The sequence below is a fragment of the Vigna unguiculata genome, chromosome 7, assembly GCF_037176805.1.
Source record: "Vigna unguiculata cultivar grain cowpea cultivar isolate G323 ecotype 2 chromosome 7, ASM3717680v1, whole genome shotgun sequence".
Taxonomy (NCBI): domain Eukaryota; kingdom Viridiplantae; phylum Streptophyta; class Magnoliopsida; order Fabales; family Fabaceae; genus Vigna; species Vigna unguiculata.
This window is the reverse complement of record NC_140798.1, coordinates 40243320-40267190: the sequence shown is the minus strand read 5'-3', so window position 1 is coordinate 40267190 and position 23871 is coordinate 40243320. Positions and strand designations below refer to the sequence as shown.

General features: G+C 31.9%; 3 protein-coding genes across 5 annotated transcripts; 1 reads left to right on the top strand and 2 right to left on the bottom strand.

Moving 5' to 3' along the window:
* Window positions 1-300: 300 nt before the first annotated feature.
* On the top strand, window positions 301-3141 carry STOP1 (C2H2 and C2HC zinc fingers superfamily protein). Of its 3 annotated transcripts, none has more exons than XM_028080877.2 (3): window positions 301-520; window positions 618-664; window positions 1502-3141. In XM_028080877.2, the coding sequence occupies exon 3, from the start codon at window positions 1537-1539 to the stop codon at window positions 3019-3021; it is 1485 nt and encodes a 494-aa protein (XP_027936678.1). In that variant the 5' UTR covers window positions 301-520; window positions 618-664; window positions 1502-1536; the 3' UTR covers window positions 3022-3141. The 3 variants fall into 3 exon arrangements, with proteins under 3 accessions (XP_027936678.1, XP_027936675.1, XP_027936676.1); XM_028080874.2 differs by having other exon boundaries at window positions 303-520; window positions 1529-3141; XM_028080875.2 differs by having other exon boundaries at window positions 344-664.
* A 939-nt stretch (window positions 3142-4080) lies between these two features.
* LOC114190478 (uncharacterized) lies at window positions 4081-8628 on the bottom strand. The gene is made up of 6 exons (XM_028079376.2): window positions 8178-8628; window positions 7898-8085; window positions 5165-7354; window positions 4936-5077; window positions 4495-4832; window positions 4081-4410 (listed from the first exon to the last, which is right to left on the bottom strand). The coding sequence occupies exons 1-6, from the start codon at window positions 8452-8454 to the stop codon at window positions 4231-4233; spliced, it is 3315 nt and encodes a 1104-aa protein (XP_027935177.1). The 5' UTR covers window positions 8455-8628; the 3' UTR covers window positions 4081-4230.
* Window positions 8629-16971: 8343 nt separating this feature from the next.
* LOC114189490 (GRAS family protein RAM1-like) lies at window positions 16972-18844 on the bottom strand. The gene has a single exon (XM_028078063.2). The coding sequence runs from the start codon at window positions 18520-18522 to the stop codon at window positions 17134-17136; it is 1389 nt and encodes a 462-aa protein (XP_027933864.1). The 5' UTR covers window positions 18523-18844; the 3' UTR covers window positions 16972-17133.
* Window positions 18845-23871: the final 5027 nt, after the last annotated feature.

Genomic DNA, 23871 nt, shown 5'->3' with positions numbered 1-23871 from the left:
TTACGTAGATAGATCTTAAAAAGTACATGAAAAGGAGTAACAAAGCCACGTTTGTAGGGAACGTAGCTTCGTGGGAAGTTCTCACAGCTTTCAGTTGCCGCTACAGGAACATGCCTCCACCAGCTACTTCACCACAACCATTATTACACTTTTCACACGCTTTCATTTTTTCAAGACAAGTCAAATAATTTTCATATGCATGCATGCATGTACATTCCAACAAAGCACATCTCATCCTAGTAGTTAGTTGTCTTGTGTGTGTGTGCATGTGGGACCCTTTCATCTCAAATCAAAGGCTCAACCTTTTCGGCTTCTTCTCATCTTGGATTAAAACCCACCAAACAACGGCCCTGATTGATGGATGCAGAGAGGAAGTGATAAGAAATGAACCCCATGGCCTCTACTGTGGGCCCCACATAGCATTGACCCATCTAATGGTGGGTTGGGGTTGACCAAATATGTTTCTGCTTTGTTCAACAGGAAGGAAGGAAGAAACAGAGTTTAAGTTTTAAGCTTCTTGGTAACTGAGATATTATTATTTTTATTGTTATTGATTATATAAGCAGTCACTTCACCTCCTCAATTTTCCTCGTTTTTCTTTTTCTTTTCATTTGAAGTGGAGCTTTCAGATTCTTACAGAGTTTTGAATCTATCGTTTGTGACGGTGAGTTCTTTACTCTTTGGATTTCTGCTTCTAATTATGTGTTTAGGGTTTGGTCAGAAAGCATGCGTCTTTTTCTGCACAAGTATTTTGGGGGAGATTTATTAATATTGGTACCTTGAATCTACTGTGTATTTTGGGGCTGTTAATTGTTGGAAAGAACAGGTGGAATGAATGGGTTGATATACTTTTCAGTACGTAACTATCTAGTTATTCTTTTAAGAGATTTATGATCCACAAATGGGGTATTGGAATTTGCAGCTTTATGTGGAATAACTGAAGGGTGATGGGGTGAGGGTTTTGCCTTTTTTATTTTTTCCCTATCTTTTCTGATTGTACGATCATTTAAAAATTTGTGGAAATGGGAAAATTTGAATCTGGATTTTTGGATCTGAAGATACCTAAAGAGAGGAATAGCTAGCTTGGTTTTGAGAGTTTGAGACTACTGTGTAGTTTATTGACTAAATTGAAAGCTTAGATTTAAGTAGCTAATTGGCCATATTAGCACAAAATTGACCGATTTACTAGAGTGGTTCTGATTTCATGAATGTGATGCCATTATGAATGGAAGGTGATATTTGTATTTGCATAGACACTAATGTTGAATGGTATATTTCTTCTAATAGAGGGGGTTCATATGTGTGTGTATGTGCACGCATTTAAATATTCTCCTACTTCATCATATTGGTTCTGATCCTTTTAGTTATCGCATATAGGCTAGTTCAACCTTTAAGTAAACAATCTAATGCAGTATGTCCTTTCTATTGTTAATTTAATTGTTTATAAAACATCTGATGTACTACATCACCTGTTCTTTACATAGATACCTTTGATTGACAGGGTTTTTGTTTTTGATTCCTTAAATAGAGTTTAAAATGGATCCAAAAGGAGGCTTATGTGCTAATAACTGCAAAACGTCCTCAGAACCCCCTCCTTTCTATGGTTTCGGAATTGAATCACCTTTCAATGAATTCAACCCTCCCTCTCCTGCAATCCAATCTGTACTTCCAGGTCAATCTAACACAGATGTTGAGATCCCTGATCGAGAAAATTGTCTACTAAGTGACTCATCAAATACCAGCAAGCTCCAAGATTGGAATCCAAGTGCAATGTTGAACAATCTTTCGTTCCTTGAAGAAAAGATTCACCAGCTCCGGGATCTAGTGCATTTAATTGTCAATAAAAAGTGCCAACCCTTTGGACAATCTCATGAACTAGTGACTCAGGAACAGCAGCTTGTCACAGCTGATCTTACATCAATTATTGTTCAACTGATCTCTACTGCTGGTAGTCTTCTCCCCTCTGTTAGGCACACCCTTACAAATACAAATCCCTTGGATCAGCTTCATGGGATTAACCTCCCTTTTGGATCAGGACCAAGTAGTGGGATTAACCAACAAAATAACAGTGGAAATAAACTGTTTGATAAGTCCACTCCGCATGATCTACCAAATACCTGTGAAATGGAGCAAAACTACAACATGGAAGAACATGAGCCAAAAGATGAAGAAGATGTGGATGAGGGAGAGAGTCTTCCACCCGGTTCCTATGAGATTCTACAGTTAGAAAAAGAAGAAATTCTTGCCCCTCACACACATTTCTGTACAATATGTGGGAAAGGATTCAAGAGGGATGCAAATCTCCGAATGCACATGCGTGGCCATGGTGATGAGTACAAAACCCCTGCAGCTCTTGCAAAACCACATAAAGAAATCGGGTCTGAACCGAAGCTTATCAAGAGGTATTCCTGCCCCTATGCCGGCTGCAAGCGTAACAAGGATCACAAGAAATTCCAACCACTGAAGACTATTTTGTGTGTCAAAAACCACTACAAGAGAACGCACTGTGACAAGAGCTATACTTGCAGTAGATGCAACACCAAGAAGTTTTCAGTCATGGCAGACCTTAAAACTCATGAAAAACACTGTGGCAAGGATAAATGGCTCTGTTCTTGTGGCACAACATTTTCAAGGAAAGACAAGCTTTTTGGACACATTGCTCTTTTCCAAGGCCATACACCAGCTATTCCTTTGGATGACATCAAAGGAGTGGCCGAGCCACCTGATCCCCAGAACAGAGAATGCAGCAATAAGGTAGGAAGTGTGAACTTCTGTTTTGGATCAAAGCCTTCAAGTGAAAATGTAGTTCAAAACATGATGGATATGAAAGGTAATATTGATGATCCTATGAATTATTTCTCATCGCTGAACTTCGAAGGCTGTAACTTTGGGGCGTTTAGTGAATTACCTCAAACTCCATTTGAAGATTCAGAAGGTTCTTTCTCTTTTCTCATGTCAGGATCCTTTAATTATGCTCCTAAATTTGGTGGCGGTGAATCAAGTTCCGACAATCTGTTGTGACAATTTATAATGATGTTACTCTCTCCATAATGTCTCTGTTTTATTTTTCCCCTGTTAACAAATAATCCTTTTGTTTTTGTCAAATTTATAAAGCCAGAAAAAGTCATGTACTCCTCCCCATTTATTTACATAATATGTTTCTCATTTATAACTTCACTTATAAACATAAAAACATCACATTTTTTTTTAATGTACATGAAATGATTGTTGTCCAATATAAATCTTTAAAATTAAGAAAAGTGATATTTATAAATGTTACATTAGCACAACTGAAAAATGAATAATTTTTTTCTCTACTTTAGAGAAAAGTGTATACATTTTAAAAACATTTTTATGAAATATGTTTTTTCTAAACTTCATTATTAATTTGGTTTCTCATAATTGTTTTCTTACACTAATTTTTAATTGAATTGAGTTTCTATTTTAAAAAAATCAATTTATTAAATTGACATTAACATCTTTTTCCATGGATTTTAAATTGAGTTCCTACCTCAAACTCCATTTCTAAGACAGAAGAAATTTAAATTTTGACACTTGTCACGTTACAAACGACATTAATAACAATTTAACTGAAGAATCATTTTAAGTTTTTCCTAAAAAAAATAGGAAATCAAGTAAATAAAAAATATATATAAAAAAAATGAAATAAAATTTTAAATATTAATCCAAATTACTAGTTAAGCATTTTTTAATAACATGTTCTTATTCATCTTCATCCTTTTTCTTTTAAATGTTTTCCACTTTTACATCCAATAAATAAATAGAACGTACATCTACAATTTTTCCTGTTCATGAATATGGAATCTGGTCTTGATTTTCGTGGGTCTATATCATTAGTCATTTCTAAAACCATCTTCCGTACAGGGGTTCAAGCACAGTCAATCAGACTGTGTGACGTAACAACGCCTTTTTCGGTGGCTTTGCAATTGTGGCCCGAAATGTTTATGAATCAACATGCAAGGTGTTATGGTGCTTAAATTTAATGTTGCGAGAAAAGTTATCATAGTACGATGGTTTTAGAAATGTACACTTTTCTCTCCCAGAACTTGAAAACAAAACTTGCAGAATTACTTACATCAATGGTTTTTTTTCCAGGTTGGCAAATTGTCCAAGTGTTTTAACATGGCTTCAGATTGCAAGAGTAGGTTTGAAACGTGAAAATGAGATTATAATAGTAAAAAGTTTAATCAATGAAAGTGTAAAAACTGCTCAGGAAATGACCTTCAAACCAGTCTTAGATGTCAATCCACAATATTTCTCCCTTAAAACTAAATCATCTTGGCAACACCAAGTCAGTCCTCGAGGAGAGCTCTTGGGCCACATGAACCTCTCAGAGAAGGGGTTTGCTAAACTTTGGCGAAATTGTTGCACTGTCTCACACAGCAACCCCTGAAATGGTAGAAAAGAACATCAAGAGTTAGCAAAATGAGATGTGTCAAGAGAGCACATTTTATTTTCAGTATAAGAGATTACCTTTGCCATGGATTTTACTTTCAATGTAACATCATGACTAAGTAGGACAAGTTGTCCAACATTCTCCTTTTTTCTATATTGAAGAGCAAATTCAAGGATGTTATCTTCAACAGCAGGTGAAGTCGTGAAACCAGGAAATGCCCAACTCTCTTCAACAAACTGAGTCTGCGGAGAAGCAGAAAGGGTTGGAACTGTCAGCCTGCACTCTTCTTCCATGATATGAATCCACCAGCTTGTTTTCTCCATGCATTCTTTAATCCATTCTAATGCCAAAGTAGCCTCTAAAGTTCTTCTGAAAAGTCTAAATTGTTGCTTCATACAGCCTAGTTCCCTTATGACTGACATCACAGATTGTTAGTGTGAGAGACAGTTTTTAACTTGTGAAAAGCAACATCATTTGGATTCCAAACAAAGTATATATAATGATCAAAAACTCATTACCCGATCTTGGAATGATTAAACGAGTCCCCTTGAGACCTTGTAGAAGCTGCAAAGCTTTTCTTGACTCCTTGTTCACAAGAGAAGCAGTGTCTACAACCATGTCCCAGCTCCTCTTTTGTTCTCTACTAGTATGCTGCTGCAGCTGCAAGAAGAACAAATGTAAGCGTATATGCTAATATGGAACTCTTAGCTATTTGTAAGAATGGTAAATGAATATAGGTTCACTTACAGAAGGTTTAGTGCACTTGTTTGAGATCTGCCCACAAATACCGGCATCATTCATACTTTCTGCAGCAGAAATAGTCACTGAATTATGATTGCTTCCAGAGTTCATTACTGATCGGAAGGGTACCCTTTCCACTCTTTTCTTTAATTCCATCATATCTTGCTCATGGACCAAGTTGACAAGACATTTGAGAGGCTTTCTTTGTGACTTCAATTCTTGAGCTACTTTTGTAGTTAAGTTCACTTTATTTGAAACAGTGCTTATGCTTTTGGATGAATGAATGCTGGGACTAAAACAGCTCAAATTGGGTGATCTTGGTGACATGGGAAATTTAATTTCTTGTAGCTTAGCTTTCTTTCTCATGAGCTGCAAGTGATAGGAGTTTGAGCTTAAGTTTTCCTTATTTGAAGTGAAATTTTTTTCTTCAACATCAAAGAGAGAGGAAAGGTCCTTTGGCATTGATTTATTCATGGCATCTTTCACATTACTCTTTTTAACTTCAGTGCCAACCTTAGATCTACTCTTTCTGGCTCGAACATGGGGAGCACTAGCAGCCTTACACCCTCTTGACCGAATACTGCCAAAGGTTGAACTTTTCTCTGTTGATTCTACATGTTTTTCAAGGAATGCCCCTCTAGAGCGTCCTGTCACAGAAGTGAGAGATTGAGGGGTCTGGTTCTCAGCTGTAATGTTCGAAAAAACTTCCGAAAGCAATGAAGAATTTGGAGATTCTATATGGAATGACGTGGAGGAGATGCTCTTTGTACAATTTTTTTCATTATCTTCAGCTATTTCTTCCACTGAGTTACCAGATTCCTGACAGCATTTACCGTCAGCTATTTCATCCACTGAGTTACCAGATTCCTGACAGCATTTAGCATCTACGGAAGCCTGCAACTTTGACTCCAACTCCTTGCCATCAGATATTGAATCCATAACATCTTCAACAATATTGATTGGTTGAAATTTGGAAACAGGAATATCTTCCTCATACAGCAAGGATGTGTTCTCAGGATTGATAGTTCGTGACTCCGTTTCTAAAATATCTTCAGTCATTTCCTTATCCCCTAATGTGCATCCAAATTCAGGTTCTGTGAGTATCAGAGTTACTACAGCTAAGCTCTTTTCAATAAAAGATGCAGGTTCTACGCTTTTAACACGTTTGTTTCCATTATCTTCTTCAACTATTTCATCTCGAGAATACCCTTCCTCATGGAAAATTTTTCCATTCTGATCCTGCAACTTTGAGGTGTACTCTTCCTTGCATTCATCATGTTTTTCTCCATCATGTATTGAATCCACAGAAACTTCTTCAGTAACTTCCACTTGATGAAATACAGAATCAGGAATATCTTTGTCAACCATCAAACACATATTTCCAACCTTGTCATTATCTCCATGTGTGATTCCAAACTCAGATTCTGTAGGTATTGCAGCCACTGCAGCAACATCTTTTACATCGAAAGATGAGGGACCAATATTTGTAGGCAAGCTGGACCAGTGAATTTCACCTTGTTTTTCTCCTTCAGGTACTGAATCCACAGAAAATTCTTCAACAGCTTCAATTTGATGAAATTCAGAAACAGAAAGATCTTTCTCAACTATCAAACACATGTTATCAGAATTGAAAGTTCTTGGTTCAGTAGTTAAAATATCTTCAACCTTGTCAGATTCTGAAGGTATTACAGCGACTGCAGCAACATCCCTTTCATCAAAAGTCGCAGGATCAATATTTGTAAACAAGCTGGACCAAAGCATTTCCAAAGAAGGTGGTTGTTTTGCGATTGTACCATGTGGGGCTTGAAATTGCTCCATTTTGGTCCCCTGGACCGCTTTCACAACAGGCAGACATAAGCTCTGTGTCAAGTACTCTCTGAATGTGCAAAGCAAATTAGTCTCTCCAGGCATCTCCAGTTTCGGACAAGCTTCAATTTTCTCAGTGTAATAAAGTTCATCAACTAATTTTGCACAAGGGGGTGATAAAACATGTGGTGGTGATAAAACACTAATTTGACGGTCACAATGTATATTTTCATCACCAGAGTGTGTAGGAAAACACGATGTTTCAGTTCCATTGATAACTCCCAATCCCTTATCTTCAGAATGGCTCTTGCTTTCTTCATCACAACAAACAGAAACCACGTCTTCATCCTCCGGAATCTCTTGTTCCAAACTATATTCCAAATTCTCATCCTGCATATGCCCAACCAAAATAGAGAAAAATCAAGGAAAACATATAAACAAAATACATAACATTTTAGAAAAACAAATACCCAGAATAAATAAATCAAACTATTCCTCCTCAAGCTAGTAGACATCGATTTACCAAACCAAACTTCTGCATTCCGTAAAGCTGTCCCAATCAAAATCCTTAGTGATTCCCAAAATTCCAAACAAAAACGAAAAACACCTGACATGCATTCTACAAATTTTACAAACTATAAACATTTAAAATAGTCCTTACAATTACCTCTATTTTCAGTTCTTATTCAAGAAAGATATAATTTATAGTCCCTTTTTACACGTATAAAAGCTTTTTTTTTCTTTGGTTTTTAATGCTAATATCATAGAAAACTTTCAAACATCATAAAACAAAGACTACAAAAAAAATCCTGATAAACCGCAAAATAACTCCAGGGAATTAAACTTCATATATATATAAAAGCAAAACTTAAAATAGACGATAATTCTAGGCGAAGTGAATAGTTTTACCAAAACGTAAAAAGAAAAAAGTACCTTGATTATCTCTTCTTGTTCATCTTCTTTTTGTTGTTGATGGGGCACAAAGACATTCAATTGGGTAAGAGGGACCCAGCTGAGACGATAAAGCCGAGTAGAAACCCCTACAGTGAAGGTGTCACCTTCCTTCAACTCCACACTCACCCCGGGCTCCAGCTTCATCCCACGCACCCACGTACCATGCACTGCCGGCACAGAATCGAAACCCATCAAGATTCAAAGAAAGAACAAAGAAAAAAAAACAAAAAAACGATTCTTTTTTTAACTGGCATCGCACCAGAAGCCAAATCAACGAGAGAAAGAGTGCGGGAAGAAGGGTTGGAGCGAATCCTGAGGTGGAAGCGGCTCACGCTGGGGTGCATGAGGACAATGTCGCAGTCAGGATGTCGCCCAATCAGGACCGTCTGATCTTCGCTGTTGCCGTCGTGTACGAGGAAGATATTCCTGAGAACGGCGTTGTTCTTGAGCACCGTTAAAACTGGGAAGTTTTCATGTTTTTCTTGTTCTGGGTTCTTGTTATTGTTACTCGTTTGTGCCATGGCAATGTCAGCCATTGAAGAAGAAGATCTTATTTTTTTCTTGAAGCCTGAAACTTGGGAGTGAGTAGCGATAATAAGATTTATATTTTTTGAATATTTGAAGGCAATGTCGTGTCCAACGGCTACCTTTTTTTTCTAAGCGTTACACTCGCTCTTCTTGAAGACATCATGAAATAGTACGTTTTTAAATTAGTTGTTCTGAAATTTAAAGGTTTAAAATATTTTACATTTTAATGTTAACAAACATACAATTAATTTCATTTTATATAATTAAGTTATAATAAATAAGATTTAATGCGTGATTATATAATGAAAATGTATGATAAACATATACTTAAATATATAAATTATATATTGTATTTATAATAATAGTTTACACTTAAAAGTTAATTATTTTTAATCATTGATTATTTTAAAAGAACGGATATAGGAATTCGGTTTCAATATAGAAATGTTTGATTGAAGGAGTGAAAATATTTTTAATTGTGAGTTTTAATTTATGAGAATAAATGTATTTCCAATATAAAAGTTTTTACGTAGTGAACTTTAAAATGCTACTGAAATGAGAACCGAAAGATGTTTTTTATTTTTGTAATTTATGCATATAAAAAATAGAAGAATAATGAACTTAATGGGTTTAATTATACAAAATAACATAAATAGTAATAATAAGTAGTGATGATGGTGAGACCATCTCAATAAGTGATGCGCAAGTAATTATTGAAAATAACTTCTCTTAATGAATAGTTTTGAATAAGATTGATTTCGTTGTTAATATGATATTTTTAATGTATTTTGTAGTATAATTTGAATTTATATATATTGAGATTTCATATTTAGATCATTATTGTATAATTTTCTTAGGATATTTTACTAATTGAACTCATTTTATCATAGAAGCAAAATTTAAATCGTCAGATAATATTTTATTATTCTTCCTCATTTTCTTCCTCCCAATTTAAGATGCAATCGATATAAGTAAAGGATTATAATAAACAAAAAAAAATTAACTAACTTTAATAAAGTGTTTTCTTTTTAAATTATATCAAACTCTTTTTTTATTTTTTTAAATCACATCAAACATTTCTTTTCTTTTCTTCAAAAGATGTATCATGTCAATATTGTCAAAAAAATAACTTTATAAACAAATAATTTTTCATAAGTAAAAATTTAAAGTTATAAAACATTTTGAACAGAGCCTACTTGGGTAGTAAAGTTTTATCGGAGAATGTGCGTTAGTGGTGAAGTTGCTTACTGTTTCCGGTAAGCGAGTTGTAATGTTGTACTGTAAAATCAGTGATGAATCTACTGCGTACTACAGAATGATACACAATAGTAGTTCCTATTACAAAAGAAAATAAAAATTAATTAGTGTACCAGTTTTCTAGAGCTTCCTTTTCTTTTTCTGCACACAAAAAGAAAGAAACATGCAAGCAATGTACATGGGAGCTTGTTTATTGATCACTATTTTTTCCCCCTACTTTTCTTTGAAAACAAGTTCAGCCACTGAATCAGTGAATATATATATATATATATTTTCGCTTTTTGGTTTCACATGGAAGGTGTTATAGGATGTAATACGAAGAATTTACATTTATTAATTGTTGTGTGACACTGAAGACGTTAAACACCAGACTCATTAAGTATGGATTTCTCGTAAATGTTATCAAACTTTTCGGAATAATTCAAATATGAATCGAAAGTTTTATACAAGTAAGACAAACAAAGTTAAACACTATATAAAATGTAAGACCTATAATTTTATTGTCTTAAAATTTTGAATAGAGTTGTCAAAACAGGTAATTTGGTCCGACCCAACTTGACCCACTACGGGTTGATCACTTAGTGAGCCAACTCAATCTGATTTACTAATTAGCGAGCTAAAAAAATTCCAATCCGATCCGACTTACCGCAGGTTTGTGAGTTAAACGGGTTGATTAATGGGTTCACTTAATTAAAAAAATACAATTTTTTTATTTATTTTTTGAGTCAAAACTAGATTATAATTTTAATTAAAATCTAAATAAACTTTAGTATAATTCAAATACAAATCAAAATCACAAAAATACAAAGTATTTATGTGTTGGCTAAAAAAAAAACTAACATGATCCAAATACAAAGTCCAACTTAACAAAAAATACTTGTGTTTGGGGGTTGGTGAGTCGAATTTTAGGTGAGCCGGGTCAAAAATCAACCCGTATTAAAATTTGTAAGAAAATTTCAAGTCAACCCGATCCGAATCTGACGTGAATTCTAACCCATTTTAACAACTTCAATCTTAGAGATTAAAAGTGTTAGATGTCAAATATCTCTTATATAAGACTAATATCATGTATATAGAATCACAACTATAACCCATATAAAATATAATCTAATATCAACAAATTTTTTTTTTCAAATATAGCAAAACATGTTTAAATGAAAAGATTATTGATAATAAGTAAAAAAAAATTATATATTTTATAAAAAATATTAAAATATTTTTTTTTAAAAAATCACTATAAAAAAATCATTAAATAATAATCAACATATAAAATAATTAATAATTATATTAATTAATTTAAATATTTTTTATAAAAAAAATTAATATTGATATTTAAAATAATCTCTAGTATAAATAAAAAATATAATTAATTTATGAATTTTTAAATTGGTCTCTAAGATTAATTATCAAAAATTTTAAATTATCAAACTTAATGTTTGAAACCAATTTATAATTTAATTCACATATAAATTATAATTTTTTAGTTATAATAGAGATTATTAGATATTAATAATTTTTACTTTATAAAATAATATTTAACTTTATTAATATGGTAATTATTATTTTAGTTTCTAAAATTCGTCAATGATTTTTTTTAGTGTTTATCGCTTTTGAAATATGAGAATGTTACGGAAAATCTCTCTTATCGATGGTGTGAATGAGTTTGAATCTTATTTGTTATCTTTTCTTTTATTATTTTTGGTTAAATTTTTTTTTTTCCATTTTTTTTAAAAGGTGTGAAGAACATATTAATCAAATATAATGAAATATAATAAACTGTAAAAAACTATCTTGCATTCGCACATTAATTATAATACTTTCAACATAATTAATCACACATAATTGACTATGTTATATATGCTATACTTGATATCATAAGTAAAATAATAAGTTATTTGATATAATGATTAATTATTTGAAGTTTAGTTTTAATATAAATTTTATTAATTATCAATTATTTACTAAAATAATTAATTTTATTTAGGTTTTTAATATCGTGTTTTTAGGGTTTAGGGTTAATTATAAACAATATAATCAATTATAGTTCAAATTCCATTTCAATTTACCTAAAAAGTTGTTTTGAAATTTTCAAAGTTAACTAATCATAAATAATTATAATTATTTATCCATTTGATATCAAAAAAAAAGGTGTTTTTCTTCTTGGATCTTTTGAAAAGATTTTAGTGAAATTTTCATTGTTTTGTTACGTCTATTCTTTTTTGAATATTTATCACATAAATTAATATTATTATTTCGTATATCTTTCTTTTGAATTTGATTTTTTTTACACGTAATTAGTTTGATTTTTTGTCTAATAAATTTTTAGAAATTTTTTAATAAATTTCATTAAATTAAATTTAAAGTCTACTTCTCAGCATTCATCTTTTTTTAATTTCTAATAACTCTATGAATTTATAAAATTATATATTTTCATAACATTATATGAGGAGGTAGCAAAAACAAAAATAATCCAAACAAATTTTTTATCAGAGTAAAAGTTCACTTTCAAACTATTAATTCATCTCCTTCTTCTTTTTCTATGAATTTTGATTAATGGAGTATCGAGGGTGTAGGGATTGAACTTCGAAAGTTTTAGTAATACAAAGTATTTTTCTCTCTCTCAAGCAAGAATAGTTGATTAAAATGAATTTGTTCATGTTAGTATTAAATTATATGCATGAAATGCATAGTTAGTTGGTTTGAGTTATAATTTTTACTTATAGTTATTATTTGAGAAAGATGTAAGTAACATATGCTAAATGCAAATTAGAATTGAGATAGCAATTATTTTCTTTTAATCTAGACCATTTGATGAAATGTATATTTGGAACTTTAACCTTAAAAAGTATTTCGGGTATAGGGACCAAACACCTATTTTCAACACTCAAATTACTCTTAAGTCTTTTTATTTGATGTTCTCCTCTGCTAGATGTTTAGTTCTTTCTCCTGTTTGATTTCTTTACTGCTTCCCGCTCGGTTGGTCAGACGATCGGGGTACGTGTCTAAAAGGCTCCGATGCTTAAGTCAGTTCAAGTCCGATCAGGATATAGTAACAAATGTTGTAATAAATGCGAGTAAAAGTCCTCACCAACTTACCTTGAGCTCCTATTTATAGTTTTTGCTATGGGTATGTGATTAAGGTTTTTTTAATCATGACCCAATTGCTTTTTAATCTTGATTACTGACTTGTATTACTTTAATTCACTTTTAATTTACTCACCGGTTTTGGTGCGGCCGCCCGACTAAAGGACCGTGCGTCCTGTCGGATGTCTCCACAAATGAGGATGTCTTCATAAATGTGGAGACAAAGTTCAATTGAAATGAACAGATAAGCCGTTCGGTCGTGAGCTTCTTTAAAACACTCCGAAGAGATTGTCACATCAACAACCCAAGAAAAGGTCTGTCTGTAACGGACGGTCTGGACCGCTTGTCTTTGGTCCACTTGACCGATAGTTTGGCGATAGGCCATTCAATACAAAAAGCATTAAAAAAAAGAAGGAATTCCTAAGGTAAAAAACATGGTATGTCCTTGCTCTCTTAGTAAATAAAGAAAAATGTGTTTGGCAAATACACTTTTTCCTTTTTTTCCTTTGGCATTGAGTAGTCACAATAGGAGAAGGTAACTGGATTTGATATGGAGAGATTGAGATAGATATAGAGATATATATATTTAGCATTTGATAATGACAACTCTCTGTGGAAAGAAGCAATAATATAACAAATCATGCACTTCCAATCATTAGAACAAAATTCAACCCTGGCATGCATATATAATTCTTATAAATGTGTTGCCGCCATATATTTTTTTATCATAACTAATAAATAAATTTATCTCTTTCTTCCTTTATGTATGTTTTATTTGAAGTGGAGTTTAACCAAAGCTTTTCCCATCTACATTAATGTTCTTCTATTTTGTTGAATTTCAAGTTATGAAAGATTGAACACAGATTTTAGTACCCACTTCAACTAAGATTTTTTAAGTGGTAAAGTTATTTTTAGAGAGTGTGTCTCGGAAAATTTATTTTTTATTTGCATTCCCAAAAGAATCTTAATTGATAATTAAAAATAAACAAACGATTAAATAAGAAAAAATAAACTAAAAAGTGTAATGTAATGATGGATAAATAGGAAAAACATATTGTAAGGAGATGTCAGATATGTTATAAAAATATATATTTCAACAAAATATGTTAAAGTCACAAGAACTGATTTTGGTAAAAATATTGTACATCACTTTTTTTCCTATAGGAGATCTCACAATCATTTTTTTTAATTATTGGAGATTAATTTATTGAAGATCTACACAAGTAATATACGGTATAAATGGGTGATTCTGTAAAAATTGATTAAATTTAAAATTTATTTTTTAAAGATTATATTCAAATTATTTAAAATCTATCTTAATTAAGATTTTTTTTTATCATGCTATCATTTTATTCACTGTAGACTCGTAACTATCTAAATGACTCATATTAGAGTTTAGAGTTTTTACTGATTTATTTTTGTTGCTATGTATTTAAAATACACGGTTGATAATTAATTTTAAAATATATTAAAATGATCTTTAAAGTATCAAAACAGTATGAGCAGAAGACAATAAAAAAAACACTCAGCAAACAAACCGAACTCGGCATATTATCTGGTAGGAGCTCTTTGTATCCCTATACATAACTTACATATTTAGAAAATTTGATTATATGTAACCTAATTAATATCTGAAGCTATTCACCTCTTGAAATCAAAAAAAGTTGTAGGAGAAAATGCTGACTATTTCGTTGCTTCAAATGGCTAAAAATCTTGTGTTTCTTTTTCCCTGACACACTAGAGATTCCATTACAACATACAGAGTGTGCTTGCAACTACTCCTCATGGGTCACGATCCCCCATAGAGATAGCAGATTGTGATTTACAAGCCATAATAAATGCAACTTTTTTCGTCTTCTTCAGTACCTACACTACACTCCACAAACAAAAACAAATTATTCCTATGTTTCCATGCTCATAAATTCATGTCAATGACATCAACTTAATGGAATTAATCAGAATGAGAGGTTTATAACACACATCATTTTCTCTTCTTCACAAATTAACATCAGACAAATACCAAAAATGGCTTAATATATAGTTATTACTACAGTCTGTGAAACATTTCAGAAGTTATGCAGTGCTTAATTTGGCTGGTGTTGCAAAAACCAATGCTTAGAATGTAGTAATTGATTCAACGCGAATAACCAAAGTCCAAAATAGCGTACATGCTACATTCATAGCTAGCCATAGGAGTTTCTGGAATCCATTTCGTGTTCATTTGGGTTATATGTTATACGGCTGCAGAAGAATTTTCAACTTTTACCTCTATAGTTTGAATCAAAAACTATTTTAAAATTCGACATTAGAATTAGTGACTTATTATTTAGTTTCATTCTTTTTGTTATTACGTGTTCAATTACAAGCCACAGTTCGTCCTTTAAATAATGAAGAAGGTAACACATGTATGTTCTTCATACTCTCATTACACTTGCTATATATATATATATATATATATATATATATATATATATATATATATATATATATATATATATATATATATATATATATATATATATAGGTTTCTCTTATATAGTTTCAATCAACGGTTATTATTATCTTATATTTTATATTTACAAGTGTATTTTATACTTTAAATTACATGTTGTAAATATATCATTTTACACATAAATTAACAAGACTGTATGAATGGTTTTCTGCAGACATGCAGACATGAAGTGATAATCATTTTCTAATGAACTGCTAAATATGTATATTTATTTTTAATGAATAGTGATATTTCCACTTCATGTACAAATTCCTTGATGAAATGGGGTATGTTTTTATAAACTAAAAGGAGAAGTGAGTTTATTAACCTCCCTTTTATATTTGGAAACATTCACAAAAGTATTAATATTATTAATGAGAGTATTAATAGTAAGTAATTACCTTTCTCGTCTTAACATATTTTATTTTTATTTTTATTTTTTCATTCTACAGTGTCATAATGATATTATCCAAAACAATATAAAAGGTTTATGTAAACAGAAGGCTGAATTCCTATTCCTATTAATAAGATGAAAACGAATTTTGACTAGAGATATAAGCTGAGACAACTAGTTACTAGATGTATGTACTTTACATTAATTGATTTGACTGTCAATCTAATTTTAAATTATTTATTCATTTTCTATATATCAAAATTGGAATATTTTTCCTTGTGATTTTTAAGACTTGCTTGGCAATTTTTTTCAAAGGTATTTTTTAGTTTTTCTTTTAAAGTTTGATTATCTATTTATTTCATCAATTATTCTAGAAAAACTTAAAAAAGTATAAAACAAAACTAAAACCATATTTTGATATGTTCTAATTCTTGTTTCGAAATACAAGGTTAGTTTTAAACTATAGAAAAACTTTTTTTTAAACAATGTTATTAAAAATTTCTGTTTTTGTTTTTCATGAAAACAATATATTATGCTTTTATAAAGCAGTTAAAATTAGAACACAAACTTAGTTCACTCATTCCTAAAGAATGACAGAGCACTTTATTTAAGTTTAATTTTTTTTGAAATAATTAATTATGTTACATTTTTTTGTAGTATTATATTTTCTTTTGATGTGCATATTTTTTTAGATTTCACTTAAAATTTTATAATGTTTTAAAAATACCCATATGTAATAATTGCTAGCCAGCTTTAATCATTTCAAAACTCCCTATATTTTTGTCCTCAATCTGTTTCTTCTTTTTATCCACACATCATGATATCCTATGTGTTTTATTGCCTCCATATATTTTGATACTCCAAATATTTTATCCTCAACACTCCTTAAATTTATTGACTCAGAATCTTGATTTTATGAATATTATAGTTTTTTCTTTCTTTCACTATTTCTGTAATACTATTTCTTACCCACACACTTCTCGTCAAGGATAACAACAGTTGTTCCCATGTAGAAAGGAAATATATATAATATATTTTAACTAAGATGACCGATGAAGTCATCAGTAACTTCTAAAATCCTTTATTAAACGTAAAATTTACGATAACAAGATATCAGATCTCATTCAGGTAAACCTAAATAGTTTCTTATTAGATATATATGTGTTCATCACTTAAACTAGGGTTTTTCCACTTAGGACCAAAAGAAGAGGCAAATTAGGGTTCATGAAGCTAAAACATTGAGGAAGAGAAAGGGACCAATATTCCTAATATTATTTATATATATACTTAAACGATCTACCAACTACTGAAAGCTCTTCATAATTCAAGACATAAATATATGACAGATAGCGAGTTAAATGAAAGAAAATAACAAAAATATTTAGCTAAATATCATCATTTTAAGTGTAGATTATTACCAAAATGATGAAAAGGGTTAGGACTTAAGCTTGTATATTTCTCTCAGACTGATTGCCATGCTGAGACTGTGAGCAGAAACCTATTTTGCCACCCTAAAGAGATAGCCCTTCCTTCATCTCTTTCAGAAACCCTGAAACCCCCACCTCCTTCTTCCTCAAACTGAAGAGGACAATAATGGGTTCTCATCTTCAGCAACAGTTTTGCTTGGATCATAGACTTTGAGCTTATTTTGGTGGCAACAAACCCATGATTCTCCATTCTCGCTTTCCATGTTTCCATCCTCTCATACTTTGGGCAATCCACACCATCCACATCATTGTTCAGCATGCTTTTGATCTCTTTCCCCAGAAGCTTCTTCTCAATTCTCAACCTCTCGGCACTCTCTAGTGGGAGACAATCATCCAGTGAATCAAACATGGCTGCAAAGTAGTGCAAGGAGTCTGTGAACCTCGACAAGAAGCTCCTGGGACTCCTGCTACCCTCTTGCTCCACCACCACAACAATGGAGGGGTTAAGGGAATGAACAAATCCCAATGTGTCAGAGATCTTCATAAAACAACTCAAAGTGTTCAAGTAAGAAACCAAGTTGACAGCCACAGTTTCATTCTTTTTCTTCCTTAGGTTGATGACCCTTGAGCCTCGAAGCAGCCCTTGGAATTCAAACACAAGACTGCCAAAACCCTTTGAGAAACTAACCAATCTAGACTCAGTTTCTTGAAGCTCTTTCAGATTCTTCCCGAATCCGGTTATCCTGAGGGATATGCGGTTGCCGGTGGTTGCCTTCTCGGAGAGAGACTGAATGAGAGAGGGCCATTGGAAGCCATAGGAGACATCAAAGTCAATGACATGCAAAGCGCGGTTGTTTCTCTCTTCCTCTTTCTCGAAGGCCTCCAAGATAGCTTGGTTTGCAGTGAAATGAGCGAATTGGTAGTAAGGTGAAACCCTGTAGAGATCTGTGAACGCATTCAACTCTTCCTCGGTGGTTGGTTCCTCCATGAGCATGTCGTAGAATGGGGATTTCCTTGTGAGAAGCCTTGCGGCCAAACCATCAGCAAAATAAGCCACCACACGCTGAACCGAGTCACCTGTTAGGGAAACAGTTTGGTACAAATCAGTGAGATTCTCTAAGGATGAATCCAAGTTGTTGTCATCAACAGCAGTTGCAGTTGAGAGCAGCAAATGGATCAAGGGAAGGCCATTCCTATCTTCCACAACTCCTTTCATCCTATGGTCTTGTCTTAGCATCTGCTCCCTTATTTGGAGAAGCCTAAATATCTTCCCTTCATAGCTTTCATAGGAGTTCCTAGCAGTAGTAGTACTACTCATAGAGACGTTATGTTCCCTAATTATCTTTCCCTTCTTTTTCCTTTCCCTATCCGCAGCAACTGAAAGGCTAAGATTCAAAAGCTCATCCTCCTCTGAATCTTCCATATCTGAAGAAAAAATAAAAGAGAGAAAGAGAAGAAACAAAACCTGTGTGTGATGAGAGAGGGAGAGTAAATCTATGACATAAACCTGATATGCTTGTGAACTTTTATGGGGGAGAACTCACAAAAATTCCTTCATGTGATGACATGGGTATATATAGGAGCAAAAGATGAAGAAAGAGAGAAGGATCAGATATATTGTTTTTTCTCCCATATTTTCCAATAAGACGGAGAGATTAAGAAGGGTATCTTTTTATTCTTTAGAATCAGTGTCTTGGGTCAGGAAAAACACATTGATCTTTTCATTATTATTATATTGGTCTGCTTTTGAAATCTATTAAAGGCTCCTGTTTATGGGTTTTTACTCCTTTGGTAGTTGGGAAGGCTTGGAAGATGCCACATGAATTGGACAAGAGACAGCGTTGTCAATGGGGAATCAAACGTACCGTCCTTGAAAGAATTGTCTTCACACAGTTTTCCTTCTAATTAATTGCCCTAACAAGTTACCTTCATCATCCTATTCCTTTTCTCCCCCATACATATTCCTTCCCTTTCATCAATTACCTACTTAGAGTTCCATTTCTGTGAACTACCAATTAATGCAGGTACACGCTATATTATTTATATATAAAAAAAATAGATTTTAGTTAGTCAATGACATTCTCTTCGAGTGGTTCATTAGTTATATGAGCCACATTTACATTTGAGACTTTATTTTATTGCCTTTGATGGAAACAAAGAAATTTGGATCCTGGCCTTCTCAGCATGGCTTCTTATATTGGCACAATTTAGAGCCACTTACAAGGATTTGGCTTTCTTAGCATATATTCCACGAGTACTTTGGGATCTTCTGCAAGGAAACTTTTGACACTTTCTCGTCATAATATACCAAGACAAATGGATGCTAACAAAAAGTGACACCACTTTACCCGTGTGATAAACTATATTTTTTATGATGAATATGGATGCACTGTGTCTGTGTATGCTTATTCAACTTCATTTTTCTCCTTTTGGCAGTAAGATGATTCGGATAAAAGGTTTACTTTAATCCACAAAGCATCTGCCACTGTGGTGTGGAGACATTAATTACCAACTCGATCATTCAATGAAGGATTAATAAATTATTTGACTAAACTAAATGGTACGTATAGAAGAAAACCAGTGGTTCAGGCAACGGTATATATAATGGTTATAAAATTATAATTAAATTAATTTATAACTAGCTTCAGGAAGAATCTGTGAAATAATTTCGTGCCTATCAATTAGTATCAATCACTTTCGAAAGAAAAAAAAATAATGATTTTCCGTGTAGAAAGGAGGAGAATGAAGAGTTATTAATGGGTGTTGGTATTGGTGATTGAAATAGTCATAGGTAGCAGTGCTGGATCCTTTAAAGGTCACATCAAACATGGGAAAGTTCTTAATTCTTGATTGTCTTGTTAATGGAGGACACATAAGTTACTATTAATATGCTTCAAATAGGACACACACAATGAACGTGCAATTTGAGGGTGACATATGGCAGTTTCTTGGATGCATTAATTAAGTATAATGTTATCCAAAGCTGAAGAAAAATACAGCATCTAACATCAAGAAACCTCCTTCTTCTTCTGCATAAGAGATAATGTAGGAGTGAATTTAAAACAAGAGTGTAAGAAAGAAGACCAAAACCCAAATGCAAGAAACCTCTTTGTCTCAACTTGATGAATGGAAAGGTAAAACGAGGAAGGAAAGAAGGAAAAGTGGTAAGGTAGAAAAACATGCTCTGGTGTCAGAAAAACCCACGTGAGGCCCCTCTGCCATACCATGTCAAAGACAAAAAAAACCTCCAAAACATATTTTTTATTTCACTTTTTGCGTGAGAAATGAAAGAGAAAATAAAGAAAAGAAGGAAGAAAAAAGAAGAGGGTACGTGTGTAATAAATAGATAGCATGAAGTGGACTAAAGAGAGAGGATGGGTGTGTGTGTGTGAGTGTGTTAGAAAGAAAGAAAGAAAGAAAGGTGTGATGCAAGGACAGGTACTTGAATTCAATAGGCATTCTCAATCTCTCATTCGGGTTAGTGGAAAAAATGGGGTTTGTCAGACAACCCCACGTGAGGGTTTTTTCATACCTCTCTTTTCTCAAGAAACAAACACGTCCCTCCCAAATCTATATGTTTTTTTTCCCTTTGCGTGAGGATACACTCTTTGCGTGCCAAGATGAAAAAGAACAAAGGTAAGGAAGTAGTGGTGGGGGTTGAAGAGAGAAAGGTGCTGTGGTCGGTTCTGCATACCAATCGTGTCAGTCATCAGAACAAAATTTTGATGGATGGGGAAAGAGCAGTGGAGTAAGTAACTCATCACTCATCAACCACAGATCTCTCCCACTCCTCATTTTTCCAACTTTTTTCCCTCATAACACATAAAATATACTTTATCCTAACCTCTTCCCCTTGCATCAAATCATACAATATTTTCCCCCTTCCAATAATTTACAACTCCTAAGTAGGATCATCATACTTTGTAGATATGTACAAATATACGTGTGCATCCATGGATTCGCACCACGTGCTGTCTTCATCATACAAAATTTATCTTTCTCACTTGGCATATCACAAATTATTAATCTCTCAAAAAGATTCTTCCTTCTATATCTAAACACCAGTTTAATTAGTCTCATAACAATGTCAACGTATAAAATAAACAATCTAAACACCAGTTTAGTCTGATAGATATATAGCAGTTGAAAGTAAAAGAACATAAACTAATGAGACACAGTTCTGATAAAAGTGGTATTTATTATATAGTATTGAAATGAAAAACAATGAGATGAAGCACAGAAAAAAATAAGAAATGTAATCTTGTGAGGCCACATTCAAATTGACATGATCCGTGAAATCATGGCTATGTAGTTTTTTGAGTAATGGGAATAACTTTATTTAATTTGAGACACCAGCATCCAGATGTTTGTTGTCTGCATCCTAAGATGCAAACGTTTGGGTTCTACAGCTGTTGTCTTCTCTCAAAAATATTATAGTAATTTGCATATAGTAATAGGTACTTTGATTGAGGATGGTGTGGGTGTAATTATGAACAGTACTGTAATACATTTGGGGATCTTCCAGGTATTACGATTCTTGCACTCCATCTCTTGGCATCTTTGACACTCTCTCTAAGTAGCAATCATGACTTTGTATTGTATGTATGCATTATCATTAGCAACCAAGATGCTATCTATTGGTGCAGGAGAAAGAGGGAGTGTTACTACCATTACCAAACATTATTTTATAACACTTTCTTTCTAAACAACATGTACTTTTTCTTGTATCATTCTCCCTCTTCCACTTTCAACACTGCCAAATCAAAACGCATTCACGTTTTCTCAATCCCTTTTCCTTTCATGATTGAAAGCTTCTAAGAAAATTTCTACTTCTCAAACTTCTACATCAAATGCATAGGAGGTGATCACAGAAGAAATCAAGTTTTCAAAAAATGAAGGAGTAACTGTAATGTAACGATTAAGAAAACAAAAGTATATTTTTATGACGAGACGACATCGCAAGAAGAAAACAAGTGTGAGAATTTTGTCTCCAATGGGAAGGTGTCAAAACACTTTTGACTTTATCTACGATTTGCTAATGAACCAAAAATATAAAATAGGGTTTGCACCGTACATCCTTGAAAAGTGCTCACTTCATAAAACACATGAAAAGAGGACGTTTTACGTGGCTAACCAATTACAAATTAGGTTTGGTGTGATTTTTAAGATGATGTTAAATCGAAGTAAATTACCATTTGTAATTTGAATTTCCGTTGATAATAGACGGACGCAGAGTAAATATTCCTTTAAGTACGTCCTCTTTGTATTTTTTGTTTAAAATTGTATTTGGAAAAGAAAATTTCAAATCAACAATTACGTGACTTTATATTTTTTATTTAAATTAGTTTTTAAAAACATTTTTTATTTTTATAAATATTTTTCAATTTTAAAAATTAGTTATTATTTTAAATTAAAAAAATCAAGATATAGATAGTATAAATATTTTATATTTAGTTACATTTTGTTATATAAATAGAAAATATATAAATAAAATAAAATATATTTTTTTTTGTAATATATTTTTTATATTTATCATATGTCTTATATCTGTTGGATTTCTACAGGTTCTCAACCGGTGGATCTTCAATCAAATATTTGGGGGTGCTAAAATTTTAATTGAATTATTCTTTTGGTCAATTTTTTCGTCTAAAAATATCAAGTTGTTCCTCTAATATTTTTAAGTTACAATTTGGTTCTGATTTTTAAAAAATTGGTGTACTTTTGTTTTCTTCATTAAATCTTTTGAAGTGAAAGAAAGACTTCTCATCAAAAATTGAATTATGTCAATTACACCAACAAATGAAACAATCATCCTTTAATTTTGATGAAAAATCTGATTCAAAAAATTTAACGAAAATGATAAAATTGTATTATTTTTTACAAAATCGGAACCAAATTGAAACAATAAAAAATTGGAAGGCCAACTTATATTTTTGAAAAAAATAGGAATCAAAAGAATAATCTCAAAGTTTTTATATAAACTAGTAAAAACATTGTATTTACTTTTTTCATGATAATAAAAAATAATAAAATTATAATTATTGTTATTATTATAATTATAAAATTAAATATAAATATTTTTTTATAATTCTACTATAATTAATTTTCATTTATAACGATGAAGTTTAAAAATTAATCAAATAAAAAATAGTTACATTACACAAATAATTATTTAAAAGATAATATTAATGAAATAATTATTTTTATTTAAAAAATATTTAAAATATAAAATTGAAAAATAAATGTGTAACCCTTAAACATTTTTTTATATATAAATATAGATATATACAAATTTATTAGAATATCAAATATATCAAATATATATTACAAATATTAATTTCTTAAGAAAATGTATTTAAAATTAAGGTTAAATATGTTTTGCCCCCTTAAGTTTCAGTGAAAATTGGATTTAGTCCCTTTTCCAAATTTTGGCCTAGTTTAGTTTTTCAACTTTAGAAATGTTTGGATTCCTTTTAACCAATTTTTTTAAGTTTATTTAGCGTTTTCAGTGTGTTTCATGAGAACATTTGAGTTATTTACCCCCACTTGACACATTTTTGCTTCAATGTTAGCTAAGAAACTGTCTTAGTATACATTTGAAACGTCAAATAAACTTAAGACAATTTTGTAGAGTTGGAAGACTAAATTGGGTCAAGGTTTCTAAGAGGAACTAATTTCAATTTTCACTGAAAATTAAAGGACCAAAAACATATTTAATCCTTAAAATTAAATATTAAAAAGTATATAAATATAAAAAAGAAAATTAGTGGGT